Here is an 11,700-nt window from a genome sequence, read left to right as displayed (position 1 = left end):
AATACCAGTCAATAGCTGCTTGAATGTCACAGTGTATTTGAGTCTTGTTGCTGACCTTCTGCATCCGTTAATGGCCGCAATTTACCCATCTTCTAATTGCTACTTCCAGCATGATAATGCACCATGTCTAAAACCAAGTCATCTCAAACTGGTTTCATAAAAATTAGTCCACTATTCTTTAGTGGCCTTCCCAGTGACCGGATCTGAATCCAATAGAACACCTTTGGGATGTGGTGTGAATGTATAGCTGATAAATCTACAGAAAAATCTACATATCAACATTGACCAGAATCTCAAAGTAAAGTTTCCAACATCTTGTGGAATCCATGCCATGAAGAACATCTTCTGTTCCCATGCTTTGAAATCACGATCAATTATCAAGTAACTTAATATCAGGATGTGACTACTCCCTCTTCAAGGTAAGGCCGAATACACATAGTTAATTCATTTCAATCTGGATTCTGCTGTGAATAATTAAAAATAAATATTCTATATAAGCAGTGTGCTCCAGGACATATGTGGTTAGAGGGTTGTTTGTCATGTTACAATGATCTGTTTGCTGTTTTTGGAGCAGGATGGCATTGAACCCATGTGGGAGGATGAGAGAAATAAGCGGGGTGGCCGCTGGCTAATCACCCTTTCCAAACAGCAACGCAGAGCCGACTTGGACCGCTTCTGGTTGGAGACAGTTAGTCCACTCTCTCCAGTCTGTTTGAATTGATACAGTGTGTTTGTGGATCCTAAAGGGTTAAATGTACTCCCTCATTTCTAGATTTGTTTTTCAGCTTTTGTGCCTTGTGGGAGAAGCATTCGATGACCATAGCGATGATGTGTGTGTTGCTGTCATCAATGTGCAAACAAAGGGAGACGAAATAGCGATATGGACGACAGACCATGAGAACAAAGATGCTGTTGTACACATAGGGTATAACCAATCTTTTTGAGAAATGATACCAACATGAACAACATACAAATGTCTTGGTCTTAATTTCTCATATATATATATATATATATATATATATATATATATTTTTTATATATATATATATATATATATATATATATACAGAAATGTTATATAATTAATCAAATTAAATCCACAATTCTGAACTTAGTGCCATTCATTATTGAAAAATTACCTTTTCTTTTTCATCCTTTTATTTGCAGGCATGTGTACAAGAAAAGATTAGGTGTGCCACAAAAGGTCATCATTGAATACCAGTCACATGCGGACACGGCCACCAAAAGTGGTTCCACCACTAAGAATAAGTTTGTTGTTTAAGGAGCCCTCAAAAGCACAGTGGGTCTCTCTCCGTTTTAATGTTTAATGTCATTGTTTTTAAGTTAACTGTTAGTTTGTTAATGCGATTTAATATTATTTTGTTGCAGATACTACAACAACGTCTGAATCTTTGAAACTGTCCTGTGATCCAAACATTTCACAGGACACCACATGGGGAAAAAACAAGGAAATAAAAAGCCTTCCCGTTTGGTGATAGTGGGGTAAAGCTCAATTAGAGGAGTATTGTATTTACAAATTTGTACAGTGTATACAGAGTCTTGTTTTTAAAAAAACAAATACAAATTTAAATGTTGATATACTATTAAGGGATCTTTTGCTGACAGGGATGAGGAAAGTTTCAATTCAATGTATGGAAGTTTTTGTTTTATATTCTTCTGTTTGCATTTTTATTTTCAGTTACATTAACAAAATCTTAAGTGTAATTTATAAATTTTTTATGCAATCCATTCTTTTTTGCTTTGGATCTAGTGTTTGAGTGATTTGGACATTGCTGTAAATTAATCATGAAATTTGTAATTACACAATTTAACAATTGTTGTATTGCAGTTTGAGAATGTTTACTGTTGAAAGACTGTTATATAGAGTAACAGTCAGTATTGAGAGAATTGATCTCTGGTCCTCACCTCCCTTAATAAGGGGTTTCATTGAGTAAGCCTGATGTTTATTAAAAAGAAAAAGAAGAGACACCCCACTTTGGAAAATTGATTCTTATATAAAATGATGTATGAAAACTGACTAAATAATTGAATAATTGAAAACATTCAAATGCTTTTCATTTGCACCTGTTGATGAAATAAATAATACTCTCTGATATTCCAGAGATGGGCCAATAGTTTTCTCATCCTAAGAGATAGTAGTCTACTACCTTCTATGCTAAACTTCTCAGTAGTCTACTACCTTCTATGCTAAACTTCTCAGTACCCCTACACCAATAATTAGTTATTTTTTCTCAATGCAACCAAGCAATCTGGATTTTTTTTGCCATTAGTGAAGCAAGGCCTGATAAATTCTGTAGTAATGTAAAAGTTTTCTGTGTGCTTCAACATTCAGAATGATTGGTACAAACTGAAAATCAGTAATGGGGTATTTAGATGGCGAAATTAATGAAAAAGTTTCTCTTATGTTGCCTTTGTTACTTGGCTTGAAGAATAACAGAGTATACCCACTGTGCTGCACATTATCGACAGGCATATCAGATTGACCTTGGCGAGAGTTTAAAATGAAATATGTGAATCATTTTGAGTTTTCAAATGATTAAAAGTAAGATCAGTCAGAAATTAACTTATTAAAATAGTTTTTCCTATATTAGAGCATATTTTTGTTCCAGCCGTATAAAAACAGTGTTTTGTCCATTTATGTCAAATACCTCTAATTAATTCATCAACGAAAAAACAAGTTCATTACAGGAGCACTTTGTTTCCTCACGTTTTAAAAATCTGAGTCATTTTTGCCATGAGCCCTGGTCAATTTCAGACTGCTTTGGACCACTTTTTGAAAAATAAAAAAAAGTCTGGTTTCAAGCTGTGGCTTAATTTGTAATTCTGAATAAAAAAGATCAAATATATTGTCAATTAAGAGTCAGTAACTGCAATTTTACAAAGAATGCATGATACGGATGAGTGACATTCCACAGTGGACAAATATCACATATTTCCCTCAGGTTCCACATCTTTACTTTTCTTCTTGCTCTTGAGGGCAATCTTTGAGACCATGTTGGCCTGGATTTTCGTTACACTGGGTAGGGACTTCCTCCACAGGTTCAAGATGATGATCCAAAACACTCTCTGAAAAAATGGAAGGTGTCCTGCTGCAGCAATGTCTAGGTCCATCTTCCTGGAAATGTGACAGGCCTTTGGTGTGGTAACTGGGGCTGGGGCTGGCAGAAGGCAGGGTTCGCTGGCTACCATTCAGATAACTGCCATAGTTCATGGAGTCCCTTGAGTCTTGACGTGAGTAGAAAGAGTTGATGTGCGAGCCCTGGTAGTTGTATGCTCTCCAACCAGGCCGTCTTCTGCGGTGACATCTGCATTTCAGGATGCGGCTGAAAGCTTGCTTGAACTCCCGGCTGTAGCATGGATAGATGATGGGGTTCAGGCAGCTGTTGAAGTAACCAAGCCAGAAGATGATTTTGAAGACAATGTCAGGGGGCCGCATTCTGACATCAAAGGAGACTGCAAACAGACAGTACAGCACCAGTGAAATTTAAAATCAGTCCATACTGTCATGAAATGGATTATGACCTTAATCTTAATACAGTTATTCAGATTATTAAGAAGACATTTTGTATTGGATTTGCATTGTATCCCTCCCCCAAAATCCTTTTTTGTGTGTGTGTGTGTGTGTGTGTGTGTTTTCCCCAGAATGTGAAAATTACTATATTGTACATGTATTGTGATGAGAAAATATTTCTGTGATTTTTTTTTTTTTTGGTGTGATTTGTGGCATTAGGGCCTCAGCTTCACTTAAAAGTGCTCCCTGTTGGCACTGCTGTTGCAAGCACCTTTTGTCACAATTAAAGAATGCATGAAGATCTGTTATTTGCTTTATCATCCAGCAGGTGGTAGCAATGCCTGCTTAGGAAATGTTCTGCTGTAATTTCATAACTATTCCTGAGCTTTGGAAAACCAATATTGCTGTACAATGACACTATTTAATTACACCGATCAGCCACAACATTATAACCACCTGCCTAATATTGTGCAGGTGCCCTTTATGCCACCAAAACAGTACCAACCTGCATCTCAGAATAGCATTCTGACATAATATTATTCTCACCACAATTGTACAGAGTGGTTACCTGACTTACTGTAGACTTTGTCAGTTCGAACCATTGTTGCCAACTTAGCGACTTTGTCGCTATTTTTAGCGACTTTTCAGACCCCTTTAGCGACATTTTTTCAAAAAAGCGACTAGCGACAAATCTAGCGAATTTTTGGACAAACCTTAGCAACTTTCCAAATATCGCCAGTACTGCAAGCGTGAGGTCTTACTTCCCCGCTGCGTCTGCTCTGTTCAGTGAGCGGCTGAGAGGAGCAGCACATTCCGTTGACTGCACGCCAGCGGACATAGACATGAATGAGCTGCGCATGTGCACGCTGTGTTAGCAGGAACCAATCAGTGATCACATAGCAGCTGCCTTCTCCTTTGTTTTAATTCAAAACATTTAATTTGACCGTTTTTTCTTGGCATGCGCTTATATTCACTACTAATCAGAGTTTTAGTTCATTCCTGTTCGGTTTCTGAACTCTCCGACTTCAAATCGTATATTTACAGACTCTATACATTTTACTTGTCCAAACACAACAATAAACCTTCTTCAAACTCATAAACATGTAACGTTAGCTAAGTTCCGTTCCGTTGTCTAACAGAAAATATGTAATTGAGAACCGTTTTACTGGACATTCGGCTATATACTTATATAAAAACAGTATGAGCACGGTTTAGGGGAGATAACCGTTATTATAAACTGAAGTAGGCTACAGTACCGACAAATTAGGCAGAATGCAAATACGACGCGATGACGTCATTAATATACTAATGATGTATGACGTCATCTGGCAACATTTAGCTACTTTTCGAGCAGGCTTTAGCTACTTTCCATTGAAAATAGTTGGCAACACTGGTTCGAACCAGTCTAGCCATTCTCTGATGACTTCTCTCATCAACAAGGCATTTTCATCCACAGAACTGCCCCTTATGGGATGTTTTCTGTTTTTGGCACCATTCGGAGTAAATTCTAGAGACAGAAATACTCAAACCAGCCCATCTGGCACCAACAATCATGCCACAGTCCAAATCACTGAGATCAAAATGTTCCCATTCTGATGGTTGATGTGAACATTAACTGAAGCTCCTGACCCATATCTGCATGATTTTATGCACTGCACTGCAGCCACACAATTGGCTGATTAGATAATTGCATGGATTATTGTTGGTGTCAGACGGGCTGATTTGAGCATTTCTGTAACTGCTGATATCCTGGGATTTTCACGCACAACCGTCTCTAGAATTTACTCTGAATGGTGCCAAAAACAGAAAAATATAATAAATGTATATAAATTTGAAAATAATAGGTGACACTTGTGTTGAGAAATAAGGACTACACTGATGTCTGTGCAAAATTGCCACCCTCAAACACTGAATCAGCCAATAACGGGTCTGCAAAGGTAAAATGTCCCAACATACAGTATATTAAACAATATTTTGTTATTTTTAATTATTTTCTGTTGATAATGTTTTTTTTATTATTATTATTAAACAAATGAGAAACCAAAATGTAATGCAAATTGAAGGCTACAAAAATGTAAATGCAAAATATTGCAATAAATAACTATAAATAATTGAATGCAATTAATAACGATCTCTCTCTCCCGCACCATCCTCCGCAGTCACCCTTTATCCCTCTCGGAGGCTTGATTAGCCTGATAAGGGACCGGGTGTGTAGAATCACGACCCGGCCCCCCGCCCTGCCACAATAATATTTACAAATAAGAATAGATCACCAAAATGTAAGTTATGAGCTTGGATTAAACACATCTCAACAGGGGTGGACTGGCCATCATGAGGCCCGGGAGTTTTCCCAAAGGGCCGGCCATGAAACAGGGCCAAATGGGTCATGATAAGCAGAAATGGGGCGCAGCGTATGCAGAACTCGCCACAAAACGGTGCCGTGATATGCCGAATGGGGCAGCGATATGCAGAAAAGGACAGCCCTCCTCAACCCATCAACTTTTGGGCCACTTTCCAAGTAAAATCCCGGGCTGATTTCTCTTCCCAATCCGCCCCTGCCTCTCAAGCACATTGAATGACAGAAGGAATCTGTTAAAGCACCTGACACACCTCACACAACTATGAGCTTATTAAACATTTTATATATAGTGCTTGGGCTGAACTCTTTTCAGATGCAGCTCTGTACCATTTTTCAATTTAAAAAAATAAATAAAATGCCCACATCAAAACACTTTTTCACTTATGTAAAGTGGTATCACTGACAGAGGTTGCAGTGCTAGTGCAAAGATATTCAACTAATCATAAAATAATTAATTGTTGATTATTTTCATCATTGACTTTTACCATTTTAGTGATATTTAGATTTGATCAATTAGTTGTTGCAGCCCTCTGAAAGCTTAGGCATGTAGCCCATCAAATTGTTCAAATGCTTAATTCAAAACAATGAGTTTCAATGCATTGATTAAATGAAAAAAATTATAATGCTGCTATTAAAAATATACATTGGTGGATTTCATTTAGCTTAACTATGAGACACATTTGCCAAAATTCCACAGTCACAAGTCCCACACATGAATTCTTTGTTGTAGAGTGTGTTGTCTCTGCGGAACAGTCATCGTGCTTCTCCTAACTAGGTTAGGAGACCTCTCTAGCACTCTTAAACAATGTAGGAGCTGAGACAAAGTCTTAACACTTATGAACCTTTATGAATCACACTTATTCTTAAGTCTAAGAATTAAAATGTTACTTTAAGAGGCTTTATACTTACAGCCTCTAGAGGGCACACCAACATCCCATGCTGGGATCTATGCCAGCTCCCAAAACACAACATAAACTGATGACCAGCAAAGCTGGTCTTTTCAGTAGGGATATTTTGAATCAGTTATAATGCTTCAAATGCATTAAAATGCTTATTTTGTTTCTCACAAAGCTAATATTGAGCAGGATGTGAAGAAAAGTGCTTTCTTTGCCATTTATCCCTCATTAAATCTCAATGGTTGACTGCTGGATCTGTGCCTGTCGGTTTAGACTGGGATGAGTCACTGCATTTAAAAGTACAAGAGACTTGGCCCAGGGACTAAATAAGTTACAAATATCGATTAGAATGCTACAACATTCTAAAAGCAGACATGAACGGGCCCTAAATGGGCCTTAACTGATCCAACACCAAGGCAGCTTTCTTGTGCAAACAGTAAATAATCAAGTGCCTAATTCTGTTCTCTTTTTCAGAGTCTATAGTTCCTTTATTCTGATTGCCTCACTTGTCATCTAGTCTTGAACTGGTCTAGAACATTAGGATTCCAAAAGGGAGCACACAGAGTTTAGATATACAGTCCACATCCTTGCATCCTTTTTTCCCCACTGGCTAAGGTCAAAGTGGCTCCATCAACACTCCATTGTCTAGTATGAAAAATCTGAAAACCTATCAAATATTTACATATCAAGACGCATATGTATTGTTAGCATATATGTTTTCCTCCAACAATTCATGACTCGTTGCAATGAATAAACTATACTTGCACCGGAGTGACTATTCGCACTAGGTGTAAATAGTACCTGTCTATTATTTTGATGTACTGGAGCTGTGATCTTGTTGATAGTTTTATAACACTACTTGATACTCAAACTTTTATCCAGTTTTAGAATATTTATCACAAACCAAATATATGCTTAAAGAGATGGTTAACTCAGAAATTAAAATTCTGTCATCATTGACTCATCCTCAAGATGTCCCGAACCCATATGACTTTCTTTCTTTAATTGAACACAAGATTGCACTGACAACATGAGGGTGGGAAAATTGTGACAGCATTTACATTTTCTGTGAACTGGACCTTTACTATTCAAAATGCTGTTTTGGTAAAATAGCTTCTAAGAGAAATACATTTTAGTCATTAGTAATTATAGTTATGTACATTAATTATTACTACGACAACAAACCTCTCCTCTTTTCAATGAACTTAACACACTCATTACTGTTCTGTCCGCACACTACATTATATTAAACACCTTGTCATCCTGGTCTTACAGTATTTTTGACTCTTGATTTCTTATATAAAGACACACCCATTTTGTGTATAAATACACTTGTTAATTGGAACTTAAACATGGAGTCAGGAAATTCATGTGAACTTACTGCTTTAAGCACTAAACATAAACATGCCTGTTTCCAAATAAGTTTCTGTTTTCTTTTATTCACAGACATCTGCAGTTGCATAATTAAGAAGCAGGCCAGCTAAACTTCCAAGCACCCTGCCATGCTGAGAAAACCCTGTCTGGGATAAGAATGACTACAATGTTCATTCATTAATTATAACCTGCCTTTGTGTCTGAATGGCTTTGGTCCAGGCAGGGCCTAGTTCTCATACTCCCGGCTGTGGCAGCCAAGCAACAGATACAGTGGACCCCACACTGGAAGGCCCCTTGAGAGGAAGGAGGAAATAAAGTGAAAAAAAATGTATTCGGTCTTAATCACTACTCTGCGGTCTTCCCACTCACCACAAACTTCCAGCAGCTGAAGCCTCTTGGGACAAATCACTTGTGTATGTTTTCTCCCATAACCTATTATAAAGGCCAGTGACTTTTTTGAACAACTAAAGGGTGTTCATAACACAAAATGGATTATGACACCTCTACGTTTCCCAGTAACGTATAAAATAGCACTCATAGGAGTAAATAGTTTTCTACTTACCTTGACAAATGTTTAAGTCACGAAGTCTAAACACAGAATCATATTTAATTATAATTAACTATAACTATAATTTGCCATAATGATTTGTTAAATTAAACAATAATAACAATTGTTCCTCAAAACGATTTTGTCTTAATTAATGTGTGCTAACCTTTCAATGATCTGAAGTAATTAAATGAACACAATTATTGACATAAGCAATGTATTAGGCATCAGGATAAATAGGATACAGGACAGAATATCTTTAAGAATTAACAAATGAATATAGAATGTAGAAAAAAAATTATGAATATAACTACTTTTACTACAATGTATTATTATTATTATTATTACTGCTTCTAATAAAGTAATAAAATATTAGAATGTGGGTAATTGACAAATACGGTTTTCAATGTAAAGTATATCATATGTACAGATGTGAACAATATATTCTTTCAAATTGCACACATTTTTGAGTCACAAATAACAAGAGAATGTCCTCTAAGGGTTGCACCATCTGACCTGAACAAAATGTGCTTGTTTATAAAAATGTCACAATATCTGCTTAAAAACTTAATACACAATCATGAAGGTCTAAATGGGCTCCTCTATTTGTAATGCAATAATAATCATATTTTAAAACAAAACTGTTTCACTGATTATTTTTTAAGAAACAATAATAAAAGATTAACTGATAACACTTTACAATAAGATCCATTTGTTAACATTAGTGAACTACATTAGTTAACATGAACTAACTATGAACAATAGGCCTACTTTAACAGCATTTAGTAACCTGGCTTAATGTTAAACTCAACATAAAGTAATACAGTTTTTAAATCAAAAGTTGTATTTGTTAACAATAGGTAATGCTCGATGAACAACAACAAACTATTTTCATTATCAAACATTCAGCATTAACAAAGATTAATAAATGCTGTCAAAAATATATTGTTTGTTCATGGTACCAAAATGCATTAACGAATTAAACTTTATTGTAAAGAGAAAAAAAATGAAAGAAATGTTAGCATAACCTGTTTAAAATAATGGTATACCTTTTTCCTTTATACACTGTATATGCTATTAGCTTGTATTTTTTATATATTTTTTTTCTTTCTTTTTATTTGTCCAGGCGGTTAAACAACTCAGACCATTTTTTTTATTTTATTTTATTTATTTATTTAACTTTGAAGTCAGAAATGTAAGCATGCTCATAATAGTAGTTGTGAATGCAATGTAGTTTGTATAACTTCATAGATTCGGACAAAAAGAGTCACGTCACTGACGTAGTTGCATTTACAGCATGCCATGGAGCTTAAGAAATACCTACCTATTGGTAAAGTGATGAAGAATGGTAACCAGCACAGCGTAAACATGCCAACCACAACCCCCAAGGTCTTAGCAGCTTTCTTTTCCCGTGAAAACTTCAGAAGTTTGACTGCTAGAGAATTCCTCGCCTGGTGAGCGCGGCCTTTGGCTGCGCACCCAGTGTCCTCCTGCACCTGCGAACCCCTGTGAATCCTTAACGTTATTTCACCAGAATTCATCGCCTCCGTCTTCACACCGGCTTCCAAATTTCTAGTTGTCCGTTTGGCCACTACATAAACACGAAAGTACATGATTAGAACGACAACTAAAGGAATATAGAAGGAACCGAGTGATGAGAACAGTGCGTAAAATGGTTCCTCGGTTATTATGCACACCGTATGGTCCGGTGAAGGAGGCTGCTTCCATCCCAGCAGGGGTCCGATGGAGATGACCAGAGACAGGACCCAAATCCCGAGCATGGCGAGCAGAGCTCTGCGCCCCGTCACGATGTTGGGGTATTGTAAAGGATGGCTCACTCCAACATAGCGGTCAACGGAGATTACGCACAAACTCATAATGGAAGCGGTGCAACACAACACATCAACAGCTGCCCAAACATCACAGAAGATCCTCCCGAAGACCCAGTAACCTAATATATCCAAGGTGGCCGATACAGGTAACACGGTGGTGCCAAGGAGAAGGTCTGCGATGGCGAGATTAACGATGAAATAATTCGTTGGAGTTCTCAGGTGCTTGTTGCACACCACTGACAGTATCACTAAGATGTTTCCAGCCACCGCGAAGATTATGAAAGTTCCCAAAGCCAAGCCGAGTGGGACAGCATGGTACAGGTGGAGAGGAGCGGATCCTGTGTCATTTAAATCGGACGAGTTGGAATAGTTGGAAAACACCGGTGACCCTTCATAGGCATCCAAGGAAACACTTCCCCAAGAGTTTGTGACTTCATTATTATTTTCTTGTTTCATTTTTGCGAGAAATGTTCTCCATTGCTGATAGGTTGGTACTGAGTAATGTGAGATTTTGAGTCAGGGTCTTTATATTGTATAGTGAATTTTCATGTTCCTTCGTTGATGCTCTCTGGCACACATGCAATGTAAAAATAAGAGTCTCATTTTTAAGGGGTGTACGTCGTTGTGACCGCCCATCTCTCCTATAGTCCAACGCTGAGTGAAGCTGCTTTGATTTAGATTTAGATTTTTTCAGACCAAAAAAAGTGCTTTTCCTGGTGCACATGATCATTGCGTGTGATACCTAAAGGTTGATTTTGATCTAATATTTAACAAATTCTAAAATGTTGCAAATTTATGTATCTAAAGAAAATCCCTGAATTTATCACATTTATTTTTAAGACAAAATACTTATTTGTCACATTCAGTTTTATTAAAGTTGATTCAATCAAAAGTTTTTCAATAACAGTCCAATAACTGAACGCATAGTAAAAAGACCTGCTAGTGCAGGGGCTAAGGCACCCTATAAATCACTTTTATGTTTCACTTTTTATGAATTGGGGGAATAGATTTGTTTTGAAAAATGTTCAAAGTGGGCTCTCATTCACTGATCAAATCACAATGGAGTTTAATTTGTTTATAAAATACTTGAAATCTTATGAAATGTCAAATGTGATTGTTATGGACAGGGAGTGGCATAGTCTTTTCTAAAGTGGTAATAT

The 11,700-nt window shown here is 37.0% G+C and overlaps 2 protein-coding genes across 2 annotated transcripts; one reads left to right on the top strand and one right to left on the bottom strand.

Annotated features, from left to right (window-relative positions):
- The first annotated feature begins 574 nt into the window (after nucleotides 1-574).
- LOC127617067 (eukaryotic translation initiation factor 4E-1A-like) lies at nucleotides 575-1,317 on the top strand. Its single transcript, XM_052088942.1, has 3 exons — nucleotides 575-688; nucleotides 786-925; nucleotides 1,168-1,317. Exons 1-3 carry the CDS (start codon nucleotides 590-592, stop codon nucleotides 1,280-1,282), a joined length of 354 nt encoding a protein of 117 aa, XP_051944902.1. The 5' UTR covers nucleotides 575-589; the 3' UTR covers nucleotides 1,283-1,317.
- Nucleotides 1,318-2,974: 1,657 nt separating this feature from the next.
- Nucleotides 2,975-11,098, bottom strand: LOC127617066 (alpha-1A adrenergic receptor-like). Its single transcript, XM_052088941.1, has 2 exons — nucleotides 10,033-11,098; nucleotides 2,975-3,474 (listed from the first exon to the last, which is right to left on the bottom strand). The coding sequence occupies exons 1-2, from the start codon at nucleotides 10,994-10,996 to the stop codon at nucleotides 2,975-2,977; spliced, it is 1,464 nt and encodes a 487-aa protein (XP_051944901.1). The 5' UTR covers nucleotides 10,997-11,098.
- Nucleotides 11,099-11,700: the final 602 nt, after the last annotated feature.

The sequence above is a fragment of the Xyrauchen texanus genome, chromosome 23, assembly GCF_025860055.1.
Source record: "Xyrauchen texanus isolate HMW12.3.18 chromosome 23, RBS_HiC_50CHRs, whole genome shotgun sequence".
Classification (NCBI taxonomy): Eukaryota; Metazoa; Chordata; class Actinopteri; order Cypriniformes; family Catostomidae; genus Xyrauchen; species Xyrauchen texanus.
The sequence above is the reverse complement of the archived record's forward strand: the minus strand, read 5'-3'. Positions and strand labels throughout refer to the sequence as shown.